This window comes from Protobothrops mucrosquamatus, unplaced genomic scaffold (assembly GCF_001527695.2).
Source record: "Protobothrops mucrosquamatus isolate PMUCROS unplaced genomic scaffold, P.Mucros_1.0 scaffold2749, whole genome shotgun sequence".
Classification (NCBI taxonomy): Eukaryota; Metazoa; Chordata; class Lepidosauria; order Squamata; family Viperidae; genus Protobothrops; species Protobothrops mucrosquamatus.
Window position 1 is genome coordinate 78,411 of NW_015388790.1, and position 24,422 is coordinate 102,832.

The window sequence follows — 24,422 nt, forward strand, 5'->3', positions numbered from 1 at the left end:
TGACCTACAACTTCTATTTGGACTTGGAGGTATCAATTTGAGCCTGTTAGACACCACCCCCCTCTAGGTCAGCAGTCCTCAACCTTGGCCACTTTAAGACTTGTGGACTTCAACTCCCAGAATTCCTCAGCCAGCTTTGCTGGCTGAGGAATTCTGGGAGTTGAAGTCCACAAGTCTTAAAGTGGCCAAGGTTGAGGACTCCTGTTCTAGGTGATGTTTCCCATGCAGCCCTCAATCCAGATTGCATGTGGCCTACAGGATGCCTATGACTCATCTTGAAAGGAATCACAAGCATTGCTGGAGTGAAGCTAAAGACCAGTTCCAGCGGACCCGTGGAATATTTTGGATTTATGCTGCAAGACAAAAGCTTCACGGCTTTCTCTGCCCAAGGAGATCGGGATGAAGCTGTGCTAAAGCAGGAAGAGAAGAGCCTTTTTGCAACAGCATCTCAAGATATGGGAGAATAAGAGAAGCCAACGAGAACTCTTTACATGTGGAGAAGACAGAAAGGAACTCCAGGCCTGGAAGAGGAATACGACCCTCCGGTTTAAAAATATCTACACTTGATTGAGAGCAAAGATGAATAGTTTCCAAATCTAGGGCTGCAAAAGCTCTAAAGTCCACCCAATGGTGTTTCAAAAACACAAATAGAACAGAGATAAAACCTCTCCAGTTCTGAGCAAAAGAAAACAAATCCAGGATTTTGAATACTTGGCTATGTACCCAGGCCTGGGACTCAAAATGTATGAAGGGCCCCATTGCTCGGCTTCACTATTAGCAGATTAATCATCACGGGTGATGTTTATGTTTGTATTTATTTTGTGGATGTTTTTATTGTTTTAATGCTTTTGAAATTGTTTTAACGTTTTAAGACTCGTAAGCTGCCCGAAATCACTTGGCTGAGTTGGGCGGCCATAGAAATTGAAAAAAAAACAAAACAAATAAATTTCCATAAATTACATAATTTGGAGCCTTTGCCATCTGCAACACAGCCCCTTGGTATCACCCTAAATCAGTGGTTCTCAACCTTTTTAATACCGCGACCCCCCAACCGGTCGTTAAGTCGAGGACTAAACCGGTCGTAAGTCGAGGACTAAACCGGTCGTAAGTCGAGGACTACCCAGCCGGTCGTAAGTCGAGGACTTGCCCTGCCCAGGAGCGCCGCGCATGCGTGGTTCCGCCCCCTGCGCCGGCCAAAGTGTACCTGGCAAGCGGCAGAGACGGAGCAGGCCGACCACCAGCTGGCCCAGCCCAAGGGAGGTAAGGCACCCGCCGGAAAAGGGGAAAAAAAATGGCGGACAGCCTTGCTTGGCGACCCCCGTGAAATGGTCGATCGACCCCAAATGGGGTCGTGACCCATAGGTTGAGAACCACTGCCCTAAATGTAAATTGCAGCCTCTATAATAATAATAATAATAACTTTATTACGGTCATAGACCAGCAATAGATGTCACTTTTTACGATATATTAAAAAAAATAGTACTGACATTAATAGTAAATAATAACATCCCTGTTAAGAAAATATATGTTCTGAAAATGTTAGGGCCACTCCCTAGTTTACGTGAGTGGAAAGCCGGTAAGTGTGTGAATAAATATAACGTTCCAAAAATTATTAGAGATATCTCCAAAAAAAAAATGGCACAAGTTGACGGCTATAAATCTGTAACCAATTTTTTTTCTTGTGGACATTGCAGCCTCTGGCTCAAGTGTTTCTTGAACTTGGCGAATTGAAGAGGTGTGGACTTCAATTCCCAGAATTCCAGGAACCAGGGGGATTCTGGGAGTTGAAGTCCACCCGCCTTCACCAAGTTGTCACGGTCGAGAAACGCTGCTTCTGGCTGTTGGAAGCCTCTTCACCTCTCTTATTCAGAGCTGAACTATGAAAATTTATATTTGTAAGAAAAAAAAAAAGAAAAATCAAACAGGCTCATCAAAGATGCCCCCACGATGCATTTCGGCAATGCCCATCACAGAACCATAATCCATGCATTCCCCCTAAAACCATTTTTCGTGCGCTTGCCACTCACTTGCCTCACTCTGTCTGAGCATCACCTCTGAAGGGCTTCCACCTTCTGGGACCTCCACCCTCTTCTCTTCCTGTGGAGTCAAGGACCGCTGGCTGGCCACCAGGGGAATTTGAAGAGAGCAGAAAGGTTGGGTTTCCTCTTCAGAGGCGCCCCCTGTGGTCTGCAAGGAGGACTGCGGAGGGGGCAACTCCGTAGCCTGAGGCAGAGGGTTGTCTCCCGGAAGACTGGGGGTGGTCTCTTCTCCCACCGGAGAGGTTGAAGCCGGGAAATCAGGTTGAGGCACCTGCTCAAAACATTTCTCTCCTTCGGGTTGGTTCTGGACAAGCCGTTCTGGGTCCAGCTTCTTTTTGCCAGCCAAGGCCTCGCAAAGCTCTGCTAAGACTTCGGGTTTGGGCTCCTGACAATATGGCTGGGTAGCTTCCAGCATATCATCTTCTTGGTCAGAACTGTTGTCTTTCAAAGGTAAGCTGGTTACTAGGAGGACAACGAGTGGAGAATAATTGTTCTTCGTTTGTTCTGAGGGCTAAGCAGGCCTTCCCTACCTAATGCCCTTCCAGATATTCTGGGCGACAATTGCCTTGATCCCCAACGTAATGGAATCTGGAATTTCCATTGTACGTCATGATGATCGTAAGTCAAAGCACCACAGGACCAGATCTGATTTCACGACTTTATTTTGTAGCGCTCTTTAACTCAACGCCATAGTCATTAAGCCAACGTGGCGGTCGTTAACACAAATTAATGTATTCCTATGTGCAATTTTTGTGGAAAAGGCCGGAAATTGGCCAGTAGCAATCCTTGCTGAAAGGATGGGGACCAGAATCGATGTATTTATTTAGAGGGGAATCAGGTGAAGGAAACCTTTAAGCTCTACCAGGATCTTCCTGTTTATCATACCAAGTTGCAATCGCTCCCCTCCCCGTCTATTAGAAGCAGCCCAGCAACAATTTAAAAGGTCCTAAGCTATCACTTCCTTTCTCCTTGGCAGTTCTGCTGTCCTGTCACTCTCTACCTCAAGTGACAAGAGGCAGATCAAGTGTGAGCTTCAGGAAACTGGGATCTAAAGGCAATTCTTGATGCAGATGTAAGCAACAGCTGGCCTTCCAAGCTATTCCTGAACTACAATTCCCAGCTTCCCTCACGATTGGGCACTCTGCCCAAGGGAAGTTGGGAGATGAGATCATTTATAAGAACTGTTACTTAACACATGCAGAATTGGTGAATTGTTTCTAAATTTCGTTTACCCTTGCCGACCCTATTGTGTCACATCTTTTCAAAATACAGGTAGTCCTTGCTTAGCAACCATTCGCTGTTATGATGGAACCCTCCCCCCAAAAAAACTAACAACAACAACAACAACAATAATAATAATAATAATAAAATTGGAAGGGACCTTGGAGGTCATCGAGTCCAGCCCCCTGCTCAGGCAGGAAACCCTATACCATTTCAGACAAATAGCTGTCCAGTCTCTTCTTAAAAACTTCCAGCGTTGGAGCATTCACCACTTCTGGAGGCAGATTGTTCCACTGGTTAATTGTTCTAACTGTCAGGAAGTTTCTCCTTAGTTCTAGGTTGCTTCTCTCCTTGATTAGTTTCCATCCATTGCTTCTTGTCCTGCCTTCAGGCACTTTGGAGAATAGTTTGACTCCCTCTTCTTTGTGGTAGACCCTGAGATACTGGAACACTGCTATCATGTCCCCCCTCGTCCTCTTCTTCATTAAACTAGACATACCCAATTCCAGCAGCCCTTCCTTATATGTTTTAGCCTCCAGTCCCCTAATCATCTTTGTTGCTCTTCTCTGTACTCTTTCTAGAGTCTCAACATCTTTTTTACATCGTGGTGACCAAAACTGGATGCAGTTTTACAATCAAGTTCCAACAGCTGCACAGACCCTCACAGTCACATGACTGCATTTCGGACACCTGGTAACTGGCTCACCTTTACAGCCAATTGAAGTATTCCAATCACATGGCCACAATTTACTATTTATTTATTTTTTGCCAGTTTCAGCCTTTTCGGTNGCCGTCGGCCAGACAATGCCGGCTGGCGACCCCCAGGGGGAGAGCCTTCTCTGTGGCAGCTCCTGCCCTCTGGAATGACCTACCCCCCGACCTACGTACAGTTGCGGACCTGCGCCTTTTTCGCCGAGCCCTGAAGGCCCATCTATTCCGTGCGGCCGGCCTGGCGTAGTTTGGATTGTGTTTCAGTGGGGGGTTTTTTACGGGTGTGTTTTTAGAACAGGCCTATTATTCAATTCGATTTTAAAACAGAAACTATTTATTTATTATTGTGGTTTTTAGTATCGCCTGTTCACCGCCCTGAGTCCCGCAAGGGAGATAGGGCGGTATATAAATTTAATAAATAAATAAAATAAATAAATAAAATGTATATTTGTAAGAAAAAGAAAAAAAAACATCAAACAGGCTCATCAAAGATGCCCCCACGATGCATTTCGACAACGCCCATCACAGAACCATAATCCATGCATTCCCCCTAAAACCATTTTTCGTGCGCTTGCCACTCACTTGCCTCACTCTGTCTGAGCATCACCTCTGAAGGGCTTCCACCTTCTGGGACCTCCACCCTCTTCTCTTCCTGTGGAGTCAAGGACTGCTGGCTGGCCACCAGGGGAATTTGCAGAGAGCAGAGAGACTGGGTTTCCTCTTCAGAGGCGCCCCCTGCTGTCTGCAAGGAGGATTGCGGAGGGGGCAACTCCATAGCCTGAGGCAGAGGGTTGTCTCCCGGAAGACTGGGCGTGGTCTCTTCTCCCGCCGGAGAGGTTGAAGCCGGGAAATCAGGTTGAGGCACCTGCTCAAAACATTTCTCCCCTTCGGGTTGGTTCTGGACAAGCCGTTCTGGGTCCAGCTTCTTTTTGCCAGCCAAGGCCTCGCAAAGCTCTGCTAAGACTTCGGGTTTGGGCTCCTGACAATATGGCTGGGTAGCTTCCAGCATATCATCTTCTTGGTCAGAACTGTTGTCTTTCAAAGGTAAGCTGGTTACTAGGAGGACAACGAGTGGAGAATAATTGTTCTGAGGGCTAAGCAGGCCTTCCCTACCTAATGCCCTTCCAGATATTCTGGGCGACAATTGCCTTGATCCCCAACGTAATGGAATCTGGAATTTCCATTGTACGTCATGATGATTGTAAGTCAAAGCACCACAGGACCAGATCTGATTTCACGACTTTATTTTGTAGCGCTCTTTAACTCAACGCCATAGTCATTAAGCCAACGTGGCGGTCGTTAACACAAATTAATGTATTCCTATGTGCAATTTTTGTGGAAAAGGCCGGAAATTGGCCAGTAACAATCCTTGCTGAAAGGATGGGGACCAGAATCCATGTATTTATTTAGAGGGGAATCAGGTGAAGGAAACTTTTAAGCTCTACCAGGATCTTCCTGTTTATCATACCAAGTTGCAATCGCTCCCCTCCCCGTCTATTAGAAGCAGCCCAGCTACAATTTAAAATGTCCTAAGCTATCACTTCCTTTCTCCTTGGCAGTTCTGCTGTCCTGTCACTCTCTACCTCAAGTGACAAGAGGCAGATCAAGTGTGAGCTTCAGGAAACTGGGATCTAAAGGCAATTCTTGATGCAGATGTAAGCAACAGCTGGCCTTCCAAGCTATTGCTGGACTACAATTCCCAGCTTACCTCACGATTGGGCACTCTGCCCAGGGGAAGTTGGGAGATGAGATCATTTATAAGAACTGTTACTTAACACATGCAGAATTGGTGAATTGTTTCTATATTTTGTTTACCCTTGCCGACCCTTTTGTGTCACATCTTTTCAAAATACAGGTAGTCCTTGCTTAGCAACCATTCGCTGTTATGATGGAACCCTCCCCCCAAAAAAACTAATAACAACAACAACAACAACAACAACAACAACAACAACAATAATAATAATAATAATAATAATAATAATAATAATAATAATAATAATAATAAAGTTGGAAGGGACCTTGGGGGTCATCTAGTCCAACCCCCTGCTCAGGCAGGAAACCCTATACCATTTCGGACAAATGGCTGTCCAGTCTTTTCTTAAAAACTTCCAGTGTTGGAGCATTCACCGCTTCTGGAGGCAGGTTGTTCCACTGGTTAATTGTTCTAACTGTCAGGAAGTTTCTCTTTAGTTCTAGGCTGCTTCTCTCCTTGATTAGTTTCCATCCATTGCTTCTTGTCCTGCCTTCAGGCACTTTGGAAAATAGCTTGACTCCCTCTTCTTTGTGGCAGCCCCTGAGATATTGGAAGGCTGCTATCATGTCCCCCCTCGTCCTTCTCTTCATTAAACTAGACATACCCAATTCCAGCAGCCGTTCCTTATATGCTTTAGCCTCCAGTCCCCTAATCATCTTTGTTGCTCTTCTCTGTTCTCTTTCTAGAGTCTCAGCATCTTTTTTACATCGTGGTGACCAAAACTGGATGCAGTTTTACAATCAAGTTCCAACAGCTGCACAGACCCTCACAGTCACATGACTGCATTTCGGACACCTGGTAACTGGCTCACCTTTACAGCCAATTGAAGTATTCCAATCACATGGCCACAATTTACTATTTATTTATTTTTTGCCAGTTTCAGCCTTTTCGGTTGGTTTCCGCAAAAAAAGCACCCATAGGAACACATTAATTTGTATTAATGACCGCCATGTTCATTTAAATGACTGTGGCCTTGGATTAATGACCACTACAAAATAAAGTCATAAAACTGGATCTGGTCATGTGGTGTTTTGACTTACGACCATCATGACTTACAGTGGAAATTCCAGATTTCATTACATTCATAAGTCAAAGACTACCAGTATAAGCAGAAACACAGACCAATCTATGTGAACCTCAGGCAGAAGTTTCTTCATTGAGGAACAAGACTTTAAATGCTTTAAATAAAGTAAATACCGTTCTTTACTTACAGAATCTACGTTTGCTGATACAAAATGCTCTTAATTATATTTCTGAAAATCCAAGAAGCCCTGCCAACCCAACCTTTTCTTCTTTGACCAGATTGCTTTCTAAGAAAGCTCAGAAAAGTTCAACTATGCAAAGAACTTTTTAAAGAGAGTACTCTAAACAGAAGATGGGGTGTGAACTAATCTCACTACTGCCATATGCTATAAAGACAAACACTTTCTCCCCCACTCTGAGGCATTTCTTTTCTACAAAAGGGCTGTCAGATGTAGCTCCTTTAGAACAGGGGTCCCCAACCCCTGGGCCGTGGACCGGTACTGGGCCGCGGCATGCCAGCAAATAAGCCACACAAATAAGCAAAGCCCCATCCGAGGGATGCAGGCAGTACACAAAACCACGCCCCCTCCGGTCTGTGGAAAAACCTCTTTTCACGTAACCAGTCCCTGGTGCCCAAAAGGTTGGAGACCTCTGCTTTAGAATATAGGTAGTCCTCAATTTACCACAGCTCATTTAGTGACTGTTCAAAGTTATACAACAGCACCGAAAAAAGTGACTTGTGACCGTTTTTCACACTTACAACATTGTAGCATCCCCATACTCAAGTGATCAAAATTTGAGATGCTTGGCAACTGGCTGATATTTATGATGGTCGCAGTGTCCCGGGGTCATGTGATCCCCTTTTGCGACCTTCTGACCAGCAAAAGTCAATGGGGGAAGCCAGATGCACTTAACAACCGCTACTATTTAACAACTGCAATGATTCACTTAACAACTGTGGCAGGAAAGGTGATAAAATAGAGCAAAATTCACTTAATACCTCTCTCTTGGCAACAGAAAATTTGGCTCAGCTGTGGTCATAAATCGAGGACTGCCTGTAACGTGATCTTGAGAAAATGAGATCAGATCCTAAATATGTATTAAGGAATTTTCAGGTAGAACCAATGAAAAGGAGATAAGCAAATGAGAGATTTAGAGCAAAGTGCAAAAGAGATTAAACTGATTTTAAAAAAATGGATCGTGGACCAAGAAATTCAATACAAGTAATGCAATCTAAAAGAATGTATATCCCCCCTTTTGACCCTGTCATCTGGGTTAGCCCTGGACAACAAATTCCATCTTGGAAAAACCTCCTCTTGTTGGAAAAAAGACTCACCATTTCTGAGTTGACATTTGGCGGGTAAAAAGGGTAAACTGAAGTCAAATGCCTGAGTGGGCTCCTCTTCTAGAGCGCAATTGGAATCTGATACTTAGAGAGTTGAAGGGAAAAAATCCATTATTAGAATAAGGCATGGCAAAGGAAGAATGGTTCTGGAGGATCAGGATACGGGTCCATCTAATCTAGAATTTTTGTGTCACGCATCGGCCAACCAGGTGTACTCCAGAATCACAGACCAGGGAGTAAATAGCCCACATCCATTTTAAGAAAGCTAAAATAAAGAATGTAGGAGTCACTGATCCTTTTCTAACTGAACTTCCAATTCTAACTATGATTTATCAACCGCCGTTCAAAAGGCTCCCCACGCATTCCAGAAATGCCACTGATTATAGGGTCCTTGGTGTTCCCTGAGTTTGGTTGTTTTCTTGCAGACATTTCATCACCCAAATAGGTAACATCATCAGTATAACTCGTGATTGTTTCCAAACTACCATTTAGGAACACGAATAGAGCCTTGATGGATGGAGGCAGGTTCAGAGCTAGGCTGGGGTCTAGTTTCCCTCCTTATCCGACCCAAAGTCTGTATGAAATCCTTAACTAGGGGCCTAATAATAATAATAATAATAATAATAATAATAATAATAATAATAATAATAATAATAATAATAATAATAATAATAATAATAATAATAATAATAATAAAAAAAAAAATTGGAAGGGACCTTGGAGGTTAACTAGTCCAACCTCCTGCTCAGGCAGGAAACCCTATACCATTTCAGACAAATGGCTGTCCAGTCTCTTCTTAAAAACTTCCAGTGTTGGAGCCTTCACCGCTTCTGGAGGCAGGTTGTTCCACTGGTTAATTATTCTAACTGTCAGGAAGTTTCTCCTTAGTTCTAGGTTGTTTCTCTCCTTGATTAGTTTCCATCCGTTGCTTCTTGTCCTGCCTTCAGGCACTTTGGAGAATAGCTTGACTCCCTCTTCTTTGTGGCAGCCCCTGAGATATTGGAACACTGCTATCATGTTCCCCCTCGTCACTCTCTTCATGATTGTTTCCAAATTACCATTTAGGAACACGAATAGAGCCTTGATGGATGGAGGCAGGCTCAGAGCTAGGCTGGCATCTAGTTTCCCTCCTTATCCAACCCAAAGTCTGTATGAAATCCTTAACTAGGGGCCTAATAACTCTTTCCCACTATTAATCCATGTCTATCAAAAATTCAGAGGGTTCCTAAAGCCATCATAACAAATGACCCATTTCTCTCGTCCTCAACCCATTTCTAGATGTTTAAACTTCTCTCCCTGTCAACTGCCTCCTGTTTAATCTTCTATTTGTCACTGAAGGCACGTTCACAAAAACCACGGATCGTCACTATGATTACTGTCCATTCTGTTCCACTGATAATAGATGAGCCTTTCCTTTGGGATCACAAACCCTACATAAGCAACCCATAATCTGCACAGGGCCTTAACCTACAGCTCCTGGTCTGTCATGCCCTAGTTACTTTCTTCTGCCACTGAACCCAGGAGCCAAACTTCCTGGCTTTTATCCCACTGGGTCTCTTCTCTTCCAGATGATCCAGACGTTCAGCAATGTTTCTTACCTGCAGCTGTGATACCTCCAGCTTTTTCAGGTCTAGGTGATGTGGTTTCAGTTGGCAGGTAACACTGTGTGGCCTGCAAGGACACATCAACCTCGTCTGAAAGAAGAGAAAAGTGTGGAAAGAAATGTATTAGGTACATTAGGTACAGCTTAGTCCCGAGTAAAGATGGATAAATAACCCAAACGGCATTTCCTACTTATTAAGACAGTACCAGAAAACAGCAACGTCTCTAAAAATATCTCTAGAACCTGCCAGTCTTTGAATGAGACTCTGTTCAACAGAGGGAATTATCTGGCCATATCTTTATAATAATAGTAGTAAAGTTGGAAGGGACCTTGAAGATCATCTAGTCCAACCCCCTGCTCAGGCAGGAAACCCTATACCAGTGGTTCTCAACCTTTTTAATGCCGCGACCCCAACCGGTCGTAAGTCGAGGACTAAACCGGTCGTACGTCGAGGACTAAACCGGTCGTACGTCGAGGACTACCCAACCGGTCGTACGTCAAGGACTTTCCCTGCCCAGGAAAGTCCGGTTGGGTAGTCCTCGACTTACGACCGGTTTAGTCCTTGATTTACGACCTGTTGGGGGTCGTGGCATTAAAAAGGTTGAGAACCACTGCAGTAGAACCTTGGTACTCCACTGTTTTGAAACTCATCCAATTTGGTGCTCAGCACATTTTGACACAAACATTTTGTCCCGGTACTCATCGTTTGTTGGGTACTCGATGCGCAAGATAGAAGTTGTCGGTGTCGGCTGCCTTCTGACTCACTACATTATTCCTTACGGGAAAAATCTGTTTGATACTCATCGTGCCTCCTAGAATCAATTAACGATGAATCCCAAGGCACCAGTGTACATAATTTGTTACTATTTTTTTTTAACATCAAGAGATTGTGACATTTGTAATGACTAATGCATTACTGTGTTGCTATCATTACGTGCTGATATGCTTACATATAAATATGTGAACATATTTTACTTACGTTACTTTAAGAAAAAGATGAAGTGTTTGGAAAGGGATGCAACTCGCCTCAGAACAACTCCCTGCAGGATTTGTCTAATAATACCCTAATACAGTGGTGGCGAACCTATGGCACGGGTGCCAGAGGCGGCACGCAGAGCCCTCTCTGTGGGCATGCGCGCCGTCGTCCCAGTCCTAGGCCTTCAACTGGGTTTTATAAAACCTTTTCGCTTTAGGCCTCCGCCACCGTGTGCAAAAAAAAAAAAAGGTTCAATCAGTCAATTTCAACTTCTCGCGGGGGAAAAAAAGATCTTGCAAAGTTGGAATTTATTGAACTAAATTTTTAGTCCCACCCAATCTGCCATTACCACTGCAGCCACGCCCACCCAATGGGCCACGCCCACCCAATGGGCCACACCCACCCGGCACTCGACGATGCACAAGTGGATTTTGGGTTGCAGTTTGGGCACTCGGTCTCTAAAAGGTTCGCCATCACTGCCTTAATATCAAAGAAATAGTGGAACAGAATCGTTGAAAGAAGGGTGCAAAAGGAGGGACAGAATGAAATGTGAATGGCAAAAATTTAAAATATTTTTTTAAATTTTTTTTAAGTCATTAAATAGAATTGTTAAATTGTCCCACAGCCAGTTGTCTCGTGGCAAGTTGTCCCATTTCGACTCAATCCGTACCATTAGAGTAGTGGAATTTACACACCTTGCCTAACGAAATCACGACATTAGGATGAAAAAAACCAGCCAGCTGGTGTCCCAAAGATGCTTTTTCCAAAAGGCAACTGGGCTTTCTTGTTGTTCTTCTTCTTTAAAACGTTTCATTTCTCATCCAAGAAACTTCTTCAGCTTGCCAGAACTGTCCTGGCTTTGCCCTGGCTTGCCAGAACGGAAGAAGCTTCTTATGATGAGAAACGAAATGTTTTCAAGAGGAAAACAAAACAAAACAAGGAAGTCCAGTTGCCTTTTGGAAAAAGCATCTTTGGGACAACCATGACCTGGAGGAGTGGGAATCTCCATAGAAATATGGAGACAACAATACTTGAAATTTCTCTCTCTCTTTTCTCCTTACCATCGGTGTTGCTCTCGTCTGCTGAATAGGATTCCTCTCTTTCTGCGTCTGTATCTTCACTGTCTTCACGAGATTTGAGGGACACTCCAACCCCTACTGCAGAAGCCAACTGCTCTTCTCCTGCCTCAGATCTCACTGGGATTATCGACTGCGCGCCTTTCTCTTCTAGGGGTTTCCTTAGTAAAGGTGCAGCAACGTCCTCCGTATCCGTATCACTGTCTTGAGCTGTGGATTTATCATGACCCACAGGCATCACTTCCACATCGGTATCGCTGTCCTTGTCTTGTACAGATGTAGGTTTTCCCTGAGATCCGATATCTGGATCCCCCAAATGGCTCGCTCTACTTCCTTTGCTGGACTCCACACCGGAGTCTTGCGGGTTCTCCTTTGATTCTGCATCCGGATGACCTGCCTCCTCTTCCCCATCTGTATCGCTACCCAGAAAGAGTACGGGCAGGTTGTGATGCTCGGGGTTTGGCAGGGGCTCCTTCTTATCGAAGTCCCTAGGAGACGTGTCACCGACTTCGCAACTCATCTCAAGTTCGACGTTAGAATTTTGTGTCAACCCAACCACGTCGCCGAGTCCCTCACCAATGCAATGATCATCTGGCACAATCCTCTTGAGGGGGATCTCTTCCCTATCCGGGCTGTTCTCCTTGCCACTTGAAGAACAGGTCCTCTGAGGACAAGTATCTTCTGAATTCTCCAGCCGCGGTTTAATCACTTCCTCCTCGGTATCATCCCCGCCACCGTCTCCACCAACTTCGTGGTTCTTGGTCCTGCCTGGAGCCTCCCCCTTGACAGAGGAGCCTTCCACATCTGTGTCAACATCTTCATGGGCTGTGGGAGGCAGGGCATTCACACCGCTTTCCGGATTATCCAAAGCCTCCTCCACATCTGTATCATCCTTTTCCCCACCAAGTTGGACATGGTCTTCTTTGTCTTCCAGCTGTTGGCAGTCATCCTCTTTTGGGGAAACAGGCTCATGTTTCCCTGGACCAACAACACTTGGACTTTCCATTTCTGCTTCCATGTCGGTGTCATCATCTTCTTTTTCCAAAGTGGAGGGGAGCTTTAATCTGAAGGCAGCTGGGCTTTCCATGGTCTCTTCTGCATCTGTATCACTGCCCAGCTCAACTGATGTTTGGGGACAATGGATTCCTGAAGCTATTAATGAAGACTCATTCAGGTCAGGCTCAGGGTCCACCTCTAGGTCCCTATCCCTTTTTGATGAGTGCAATGATGCTGGTTCTTCGGAAATGCAACCCATTTGGTTTTCGTCCTCTACATCTGTGTCACTGTCCAAATGAAAGCCTTCCACCGGGCCATGTTCTGTAGAAGCTCCCTCCTCTTCAGCTGTGGGTTCTCCGGAGTCTTTTCTGCTGGAAGAATGACCATCACCATTCTCTGTGGGGCCCCGTTCAGTATCCTGGCTCTCAAAGGAAAGACGCAGGGCAGGGCAGGGTGGGCCACTGGCTGAAAGGTCTCCACTTTCATCGTCACTTGGGAAACAAACAGGAAGCAGAACAATTTAAACTTACGGTAATTGGAGTTTTCTACATTGCTATCTAGAACTATTCTCCCAATTAGAAAAAATACAGGTGGTCTTCAACTTATAGCAATAGCAATAGCACTTAAAACTTATGTACCGCTTCACAGTGCTTCACAGCCCTCTCTAAGCGGTTTTACAGAGTCAGCATATTGCTCCCAACAATCCGGGTCCTCCTTTTACCGACTTCGGAAGGATGAAAGGCTGAGTCAACCTTGAGCCGGTCAGGATCGAACTCCTGACAGTCAGCAGAGATAGCCTGCAATACTGCATCCTAAGCACTGCGCCACCACGGCTCTTATAACCGCAATTGGGACCAGAAATTTTATCGATAAGCATTGTGGTCGTTAAGCGAGGTATCACATGACCACTCCCAATTTCACGACTTTTTGTTGCAGTCATTATGATAAATCACTGCAGTCGTTAAGCAAACCTGACTCCCCCATTGACTTTGTTTGTTGGAAGCTGGCTGGAAAGGTCAAAAGTCGCCATCAGTGACCACAGGGAGCGGCAGTTGTTATAAATGTGAGCCAGTCACCAAGCACCCAAATATGATCACGGGATCGTAGGGGTGGTGCAACACTCGTACGTTTGACTTCAAACTGGTTTCAAACTGGTTTTAAATGAATGCTCGTAAGTCAAGGAGCTCTCCTTCCAACCTCGCATCCATTTGATGGAGTAGATTACAATGCCTGGTATCCCATATTTTAAACAATTAAACAAACATCCAAACTAGTTTTCATTTTTTTTTTAAAAAAAAGAGTGTTTCATTTGTTTTTAATAGGGACTAAGACAGGGGTAGGCAACCTCGGCTCTTTTATGACTCGTGGACTTCAACTCCCAGAATTTCTGAGCCAGCCGTGCTGAGGGGAAAGGGAGAGGTTTCCAAGCTGAGCCATGCTGGCTCAGGAATTCTGGGAGTTGAAGTCCACGAGTCATAAAAGAGCCAAGGTGGCCTACTCCTGGACTAAGATATCAAGATTTCCATATGCTAAAAGGAAGATGTCCTGCCGATGATTGAAAGGCGGATACTTTTCTCAGATACCACCTGTCGCCTGCATGGACCATAAATATTTTATCTATTTGATATGAAATGCTTCTGCTTTTATACAATAATCACAGCAACTATTGATTTACATTCATCAGACTTTTAACAATTGCAATATCATCCCTCTAGAACAGGGTAACCAAACCTGGCAATTTTAATACTGGTAGAGCTCAACTCCCATAATTCCTCAGCCAGCCTGGGAGTTGGACTCTACAAGTCTTAAAAGTTGCCAGGTTTAAAGACCCCCCTGGGGCTCCAGAACTAGGTTTGACCCCAGCTCTGATGGACCTTGAGAATCTGGTTTTGGGCTCAAGCTCCAGGTCTGTGACAGATCCTGTTTCCTGGCTCTGCTGAAGGATTTTCATGATTTTCCAGCTGCTCTGTGTTTTACAGATAGTCCTCGACTTAGAACAGTTCATTTAGTGGCCGTTTCAAGTTACAATGGCACCGAAAAAAGTGACTTATGGCCGTTTTTCACACTTACGACCATTGCAGCATCAACGGTCGTTAAGTGTGATCAAAATTCAGAATCTTGGCAACTGACTCGTATTTATGACGGTCGCAGCGTCCCGGGGTCATGTGATCAACATTTGCGCCTTTCTGACAGGCAAAGGCAATAGGGAAGCCAGATTCACTTAACAACCATGTTACTAACCTAACAAATGCCGCGATTCACGTAACAACTGTGGCAAGAAAGGTGGTAAAATAAATGTTTTGCTTAGCCACGGAAATTTGGGCTCAGTTGTGGTCGTTAAGTCAAGGACTCCCTGTATTTCTTATTTTGATAAAAAAAAACTGATAGGCAACCTTGGCTCTTTTATGACTCATGGACTTCAACTCCCAGAATTCCTGTCTACCTGGCAAGGTGGACACCAACTGGCTGCACCAAGGATGTTGACAAGCCGTGACTGGAGGGCAAAAGTTTCCTCCTGCTGTTGCTACCTAGCAACCATATTAAAGACCAGCTCCTTCTGGTTCAGGAGGCTGTAAACAGCCATAAATAAGCCACTGATAACTTAATCCTCTATGAACCTTCTCAATCCTCTTTAAAAGCATCTAAATTGGCTGCCATCATCACAACTCCTGACAGCAAAGTCTACAGCTAACTCAGCACTCTAGACCTCAAATCTTCCTGTATTTAGTTATACACTGAATATCATTTAGTTAGCCGTGCTTTTACTGACCTAACAAGACAGCGCCGCGATCTGTTGGATCATGGTTTAAGAGATATTTCCTTACCAGATTCTTCAATGGCTGCCTTCCACAACGGCAGAGATTCTAATGTACAAGTAGTCCTCAACTTATGACGACAATTGAACCCCAAATCCCCATTCCTAAGCAAGACAGTTGTTAAGTGAGTTTTGCCCCATTTTACCATCTTTCTTGTCACAGTTGTTAAGCGAATCACTGCAGTTGTTAAGTTAGTAATGTGGTTGTTAAGTGAATCTGACTTCCCCATTGACTTTGCTTGTCAGAAGGTTGCAGCTCATGACATGAGCCCGGGACACAGCAAGCGTCATAAATATGAACCAGTTGCCAAGCATCCAAATTTTGATTACATCACTTTGGGGATGCTGAAATGGTCATAAAGTGTGAAAAACGGTCATAAGTCAATTTTTCCGGTGTCACTGTAACTTCGAACAGTCACTAAATGAATGGTTGTAAGTCAGGGACTCCTTCTATTTGAAACTTTCTTAAAAATTCAAGGATATATTTAGAGAGGTATCTGCCTCAAGAAGAGCCCATGTTGAACTCTATAGCACAGTCAAACATCAGCACAGGAAATGTTGTACCTCATTTTGTATCATGTCATAAACTACTTTATGATTGTGTCGATGTCAAAAAGTTTTACAAAATTTGCCAAAATTCAGTTCAACAGGAGACATGGATCTCAGACTTCGGACACATTTGGCAAGTTAGCCCATTTGAAGTATTTTGGTTCAAAAAGTTTTGCTGTCACATGACCGCATTTAGGGCCATTTGCAGCATCTCAGTTAGTTAACCATGATTTATGACATTTTGGGGGGCATTTATTTCTGGTCTCTGGCAACAACAAAAAAAACACCCCATAATAAACAACAAGTTTGCTTAATGACCACAACATTCACTTAACAACTGCCCTCATGATTTCTGATTAAAATTGTGGCCTCAATTAGGATTGTAAGTCGAGGACTATCTGTCATGATTCATTCATCAAAATTCAAACATAATTCTTTTCTAAAATGTATGCAGTGTGAAGCAGAAGCAGGCCATCCGCCTATCCGGCATCTGGTTTATTTTATTTATATTTTCTATTTCTAAACCACTCATTTTCCTCAAAGACGGTCTCTTGAAAATTAACACACAGGGAGTCACACCCAGCCACTAACCCACCCTTACATGTCTTAATCAGAAACATGCTACGCACGAATTTGAGCAAGCAATTCCATTATGTATTAACTATGGAGAGGTTCAACCTTCCACAGATTAATCTAATTCTTCCTACCATAGACTCAGGCCGTGTTCACAACATGCTAAGTTATAATGTGCTTTGTCAGGTTTAAATTTAGCCTATTCTCTCAGTCAAAGCACTTTAGTTGGTAAACCTGCATAGTATTAAGAAGAAATTTCCTGACAGTGAGTACAGTTAATCAGTGAAATGGCTTGCCTCCAGAAATTGTGGGTGCTCCATCAGTGGAGGTTTTCAAGAAAAGATTGGACAACCATTTGTCCAGAATGGTTGAGTGACTCCCGATCAAGCAGCGGGTTGGATTAGGAGACCTCCAAGGTTTCTTCCAATCCATTATTCTATGTCAGGGGTCTTCAATCTTGGCCCTTTTATGACTTGTGGACTTCAACTCCCAGAATTCCTCAGCCAGCGTGCCTGGCTGAGGAATTCTGGGAGTTGAAGTCCACAAGTCATAAAAGGGCCAAGATTGAAGACCCCTGTTCTATGTTGTAGTGTGTTCTGTGAACCCAAACAACTGCTAGGTAGTCCCTATAAATAATGGTTGTAACAAACCATAATTTAACATAATGCATAAACCTTGCCTTATACGCCTTTCGAAAATGCAAAAATATTCCAGGTTTTAACCCCAAGGAAGTTGCTACATGATGACTTACCTTTCAGGCACCACCGTAGACGAGGGAGAAGAGACACCAAAGGAAGCCAAACTCACTTGTCCTTCTCCTACGCCATTTTTGTTAGAGCAACCAGACTCTGTTGGTAAAGAAGAAAGATGGAAATAAGAAAAATCAGCATTAAGGCATTTTCTATTCTTTTCACTTTAACAGTGTTCAAAGCAGTGGCGGTGGGGGGGGAAATGCCAGAAAATGTTCCACAGGAAAATTTCATCCCACATCAATTGCCTTCCTATACACATTTGTTAACATTTTTGGGAAAACGTACATTAATTGGGTCTAAACAACATCTTCTCCGGTTAAAAGATTAATTTAAATCAATGTATATGGCTGCCCATCTCTCAAATATAAGTCCTTGACTTATGACTGTAACTGAGCTTGGCAATTACAGGCTTAAGTCACGATGGTTGTAAAGCAGGTCATCATGTAACTGACCCATTATTTTGTTATACGCTAAATCAATACATGTGGCCGACCCAACTTTACAACCTTTTCTGTAGCAGTCATTAAGCAAACGCTGTGGTCATAAAGCAAACCCACTATTCGCTGTTTTTTTTTGCTGGAAACAGAAGTAAACACCGGTTTTCAGCATAAATTGTTGAGACTCTAGAAAGAGTACAGAGAAGAGCAACAAAGATGATTAGGGGACTGGAGGCTAAAACATATGAGGAACGGCTGCTGGAATTGGGTATGTCTAGTTTAATGAAGAGAAGGACGAGGGGGGACATGATAGCAGTCTTCCAATATCTCAGGGGCTGCCACAGAGAAGAGGGAGTCAAGCTATTCTCCAAAGCGCCTGAAGGCAGGACAAGAAGCAAAAGATGGAAACTAATCAAGGAGAGAAGCAACCTAGAACTAAGGAGAAATTTCCTGACAGTTACAACAATTAATCAGTGGAACAACCTGCCTCCAGAAGCGGTGAATGCTCCAACACTGGAAGTTTTTAAGAAGAGACTGGACAGCCATTTGTCCAAAATGGTATAGGGTTTCCTGCCTGAGCAGGGGGTTGGACTAGATGACCTCCAAGGTCCCTTCCAACTTTATTATTGTTGTTGTTGAAGTTACGATGGACCTACCTGGGGATATTTATAACCTGGATTTGACATTCCATCAGTCACTCCCACACACCTGGAGTCATGTGTCTGCATGCTGATTTCCTGCCTGAGCAGGGTGTTGGACTAGATGACTTCCAAGGTCTCTTCCAATTTTTATTATTATTATTATTATTATTATTATTATTACTACTACTACTACTACTACTACTACTACTACTACTACTACTACTACTATTATTATTATTATTTGCAGCCAAGTGACCATGTGACACTGCTAACAGCCATAAATGTGGGTTGGTTGCCGAACCCCCCCAAATGTGTTCACATGGCTGTGCAGGGGGGAGGGCAAGCATTGTGATTGTGGAACAGGGTCGTAAGTACCTTTTTGAGAATCCATTGTAACTTCAAACAGTTGCTAAGTGACCGGTTGTAACTCAAGGACTTCCTGTATGTGTTATATTGATTTTCTCAGTCATGAACAGAAGTGAAACAGAGAAGATACGAAGACCTGGGACATTCCCAGCCCTCCCGGGAAACCTTTGCAATTCAATTTTCAAACGTAATTCACAAAGATTAGGAACTTCTTGTGTTTTTCTAAAGGAAGGAATGACAAAATGAACGCCTGGACCCCCACAAAGGTGATTTCTGAGTCAATCTTACATTCGGTTATTTTTTGGCTCTCCCAAGAACCAAAGGATAACTTCGCATTCAAAGATCTGGTTGTTTTAGTTGAGGAATTTAATACAGGTAGTCCTCGACTTACGAACACAATTGAACGCAAAATTTCCGTTGCTAAGCGAGACAGTTGTTAAGTGAGTTTTGCCCGTTTTTACGACCTTTCTTGCCAGAGTTGTTAAGTAAATCTCTGCAGTTGTTCAGTTAGTAGCATGGTTGTTAAATGAATCTGGCTTCCCCACTGACTTTGCTTGTCAAGTCGTCGCAAAGGGGATCACATGACACCCCCGGGACACTGTAACCATCAGAAATATCAGTTACCAAGCGTCCGAATTTTGATCATGTGACCCTGGGGATACTGCAATGGTCGTGTAAAAAACGGTCGTAGGTCACTGTTTTCAGTGCTGTTGTAACTTCGACCAGCCATTAAATGAAGTGTTGTGAGTCAAAGAATACTTGTAGTACAGATCCTGCGGCTGCCAGAGCAAAGGCCCCAATCTGAACACTGATTCCTTACCGTCTCTTGCTGTCTGGTGCAAGTTGCTTCCTGTCCCATTGATCACTTCCTCCCCTTCCTCTTCCTTGTCAGAATCCTGGACCAGAACTTGCCCAAAGCCTATTCTCCTGCCCGGCGCAGGTGTTTCCTCAATGACCAGTGCACTGGCCTCCACCCTTTCCTGGGTGGGTGGCACTGCCATGGATTCCTCCAGGGAGTCACAATCGGTATCCGGGACCAGGATGAAGTACTGGCATGCCACATCTCCAAAAACCAAGGTGTCCCCATCTTGGAGGCTGTAGCGGACCTGTGGGATCAAGGCCACCCGCTGGCGCCGAGTCCGGTTCAAGCTGCCCCGATCGTACAAAAGGTGGGGCCCGCGGGAGGAGGGGACCTCGATCACCGCATGCGCTTTGGAAACAGAATTGGCAGGCAAGCAGACGTGACAGCTTTCCAAGCGACCAATGGTGTTCTCGCCAGGGTAGATCCAGAAATCTAGAGAGAGAGAGAATACACAATACACATGAAGAAAAAAAAAATCTCCTTTGGGTGATCTGTTTTATTTCCATGCAGGAGGGTAAAAAAAAATAATAATTCAAGATGACAGCCGCAACAATGTGACCAAAGGCCCGCCCTTTTTAAAATCGCATTGCAATGAACATAAACAAGGGGGCGGGCCTTTGATTTGGTTGAGGCTGCCCTCTTGACTTTTAGTTGGTTCTTCTCCACGGAAACCCTTACTTTCATGGTTGCCACAGAAACCTAGTTTTACTTAAGCACGTGGTGAAATCAAGTGAAAAACACTGGCAAAATAGATGCTATCCAAAAGCAGTTATAAAAGTCATACATAGGTTTTATAAATATGTATTGAAAAATATAGTATTTTCAATTTTAACAATGACTTTTTATAGTTTGATAACAATTGTTTTTATATATTTGTTTTTCTATTTGAATATAATATTCAAACATTATATTCAATATTATTTGAGTATACTCTCCAGAGTTACTTTTTGCGGGGGGAAGGGCAACAATATAATTGGGATTTAATAAATAAATACATTTTCAAGCTTTCCCCCATCACCAATTTAGATCCTGGAAATCTAACCATGCTTTCATCAAGGTAGGTCAAAAGGTTTGCTCAACAATTTAGTTATGAATGATTATAAGGAATTCCATCTTTCCTTGAATTTTTAGACTTACTCCCATTTCTGTCATTCGGTACAGAAACCTCATGAAAGGCCAGCCACGCATAAATGAGGACTGGCTTGATCTAAGTTAAGGTGCTGAAATAGAATCTAGGGGACCATGAGTTCTAATCCTGATTTGGGTATAGAAGCCAGCTGGGGGACTTTGGGCCAGTCACTCTCATCCCTAGAAAAGGGCTAGGGCAAATCATTTTCAAAAATGTCACCAAGAAAACTGCAAGAAACTGTCCCTGGAGTCACCAGGAGTTAGATTTAGACCTAATGCATTCAATCACAATTTTCATTGAGGTATGTCTAGTTTAATGAAGAGAAGGACGAGGGGGGACATGATAGCAGTATTCCAATATCTCAAGGGCTGCCACAAAGAAGAGGGAGTCAAGCTATTCAGGCAGGACAAGAAGCAACGGATGGAAACTAATCAAGGAGAGAAGCAACCTAGAACTGAGGAGAAACTTCCTGACAGTTAGAACAATTAACCAGTGGAACAACCTGCCTCCAGAAGTAGTGAATGCTCCAACACTGGAAGTTTTTAAGAAGAGACTGGACAGCCATTTGTCTGAAATGGTATAGGGTTTCCTGCCTGAGCAGGGGGTTGGACTAGATGACCTCCAGGGTCCCTTCCAGCTTTATTATTATTGTTATTGTTATTGAAACTGCTGACATCTTACCAGACCAAGCCAGATCAAAAATCCAAGAAACTTCCTAGAAGCAGATCATTGAGAGGAATCAAACATTTAAAAGACGCATCAAAATCTGTACTCTCTCTCAACAAGCCCCTTCAAGAAAGGAAGCAATTGAGGTTCAAAAACAGGAGCAAAGAGCCCTAATCCCTCATCAGTTTTTCTCACATGCTAATTAGTCAACAGCCAGATAAGCAAGAACCAGCTCCAGATAAACAAGACCAATCAAAGAAGAAACAATGTCCCCAATAAAGCAGAATATTTGTAGCTCAGGGTTGAAATGAGGGAGCTTTGGTGCTCTCTTAGCTTGGTTGTTTTCTTGCAGATGTTTCATTATCCAAGCTAGGTAACATCATCAGGGCTGTCCCAAAAATGTCCCATCCAATCAAGGAAGAAATAATACCCTATCAAGGCTGGTAAGGCAAGCTACCACATGTAAACATCCTACAACTATTCCCCCACACCTTGATGAACTTATGTAGCCTGGAACTGAAACATCTGCAGGAAGTGAAGCAAGCATAGAGAACATTAAGAACCCATCAATCATGCAAAATAGCAACAAGCAAATATGCACCGAACACACTGATATTGTAAACATATCAGTCTTTTTATAGACCGTGGGTTAGGAAGGAAGCACACTCTACAGCAAAAATACGCTTTGATATCAGTAAATATGAATCTGGAGTGATCAATCGATCAGAACGGAGCTGGAAGGGACCTTGGAGTTCATCTAGTCCAGGGGTAGGCACCTTGCCTCTTTTATGACTTGTGGACTTCAATACCCAAAATTCCTGAACCAGCCATGCTGACTCAGGAATTCTGGGAGTTGAGGTCCTCAAGTCATAAAAGAGCCAAGTTTGCCTATCCCTGATCTAGTCCAAACCCCTGCTCAAGCAGGAGACCATACCATTTCAGACAAGTGGCTGTTCTTAAAAACTTCTAGTGATGAAGCACCCACAACTTCTGAAAGCAAGCTGTTTCACTGTTTAATTGTTCTCACTGTTAGGAAGTTTCTCCTTAATTCCAGGTTGCTTTTCTCCTTGATTAGTTTCCATCCATCGTTTCTTCTCTTGCCTTCGGGGTGCTTTGGAGAAACTGGGACTTATATAGCCACCAGGTCACCTGTAGCTCTAAGGAAGACACCGCTCCAAGAAGGCCTTACCTTTCTCAGGGCCGTACTTGCTGCTCAGCAGCTGCAAGCGCCCCACCGGTTTAGGGGTCTCCCCTGCAGCATCAGACCCATCAGTAGAATCGCCTTCTCCATCCCACTCCAGTAACTGAGTTTGTTCCATCCTGCAATAAAAAAAAAAAAGGAAATATTCTCCTGCAGAGTGGAAACCTGCCCCGCTTCGCTTTATAGATCCGAATCGCCGTTTTCCCTTCCTGGCGTTAATCCTTTCCCCGATCTTGGCGATGCCCCCAATTCCTGTTTTTTCCCCCTCTTCCTCCTCCCACCTTACTGGGCAGCCAACTTTTTTAGAGGCATGGCCCTTTAAGCCTTAAAGTCGCAGCAAGCCCTTTCCCGACTAAACTGCGGGAAGCCGGTGAAGGAGATCTCAGCTAAAATCAGGGGGAAAAAGGAGATGGTGGAAATTGCCTTCCTTGCACCCCCACCTCCGAGCAACCCTAAAAGCGAAGGAGGGCGACCGCTCTTTCTGGACGCGTCCCACCTCTCTCGGCAGGAAGGGTTTTCATTCGTCCACTCCGCTGCCGCTTAAAAGCCTTCCTTCTCTTGATTGGACCATTCGAGTCCTGGAAAACGGAGAGTAAACGGTCTGACCTTCTCCCCGCTTGTCCCAGAACCAATGAAAGACCCAGGGGGAAAAGACCATAGAGAGGGGGGAAACGCCAGGCTAGAGAGTGTTGTCGTACCCCTGGAGGACAACCATAGAGTTGCTTTTCAAGGCTAGCCTCTCTTATCGGAGTTTTCTGCAATCCGTTTTTTTTGCCTCCGCACAGCGGAAGTCGATGCCGTTCATAGGAAATAATATTGTTAATACTATGGGAAGCGCCGTAGGCTGAGACTGCCACGCTAAAAGTAAATTGCCAGATCTGGGCTGCAAAATCCGAACGACCGGTGGGTGGCAGCAGAGGTGCCAAGTGACCCCGGATATTTTTTTTCAGCCCTGAACCAAAAGCCGTACGCTACAATTTTCATGCAATTTTTTAATTCAGATCCTTTTGAGAGGGGAAACCCGATACTTCGTTAAATGAAATAATGGCCCCTTTGCATTTTTCATCTAATTTTGTTCACCCGTTTAATGTTTCCCCTGAATATGCTTTTTTGCAGTCAATTTAGACTCATACCCATAATTAGATTAGCTAAAGCTAGTTTCTGAAGATCCCCATCTTCATCATCATCATCCTCATCATCCTCATTAGGTTGGCAGTGTTAGAGATGAAGTTTTATATTTCTTTCAATGCGGAAATCCCTCTGCTCTCAGGCAAATGCATATAATTACAGGAATGTATTTTTTACATTTGCAGTGATTCGTTCATTCCTTCGTTCCTTTCTTCCTACCTACTTGAAATTCATGACTCTGGATAGCTAATGATACTGTGGGAAGTCAGAGCCCCAGAGAAGGAAATATTAAAAGGGCAGAAAAAATATATTTTTCCTCAAAGGGATTTTTTTTAAAAGCAGAAACCAAATCTCTCTGGCCTCAAATCTCTGCCCCAAGAAAGAGCCAGCCCTATACAAATGCAAATGTAAAACCATCAGAAAGTTGTGTCAAGACAAAAAGACTTAAAATCTGCATACCCTACCCAAACTCTAGGAGTCATTAGCCCCATCACCAGGGAAGCAGGATATAATAATAGGATTAAACCACAGATATCAAGGCCTAGAAAAACACTCAGAAA

General features: G+C 43.9%; 1 protein-coding gene across 1 annotated transcript in view; it reads right to left on the bottom strand.

The window, feature by feature from the left end:
* The window catches only part of MDC1 (mediator of DNA damage checkpoint 1), a 34,465-nt gene extending 11,613 nt beyond the window's left edge, over window positions 1-22,852 (bottom strand). Inside the window, exons 1-8 of the mRNA XM_029286028.1 lie at window positions 22,723-22,852; window positions 19,686-20,170; window positions 18,470-18,480; window positions 17,432-17,482; window positions 11,733-13,234; window positions 9,691-9,786; window positions 4,554-5,027; window positions 2,028-2,501 (exon numbers count right to left, since the gene is read on the bottom strand). Coding sequence (XP_029141861.1) covers window positions 2,028-2,501; window positions 4,554-5,027; window positions 9,691-9,786; window positions 11,733-13,234; window positions 17,432-17,482; window positions 18,470-18,480; window positions 19,686-20,170; window positions 22,723-22,852 — 3,223 coding nt within the window. The remainder of the gene's footprint in view (window positions 1-2,027; window positions 2,502-4,553; window positions 5,028-9,690; window positions 9,787-11,732; window positions 13,235-17,431; window positions 17,483-18,469; window positions 18,481-19,685; window positions 20,171-22,722) is intronic.
* Window positions 22,853-24,422: the final 1,570 nt, after the last annotated feature.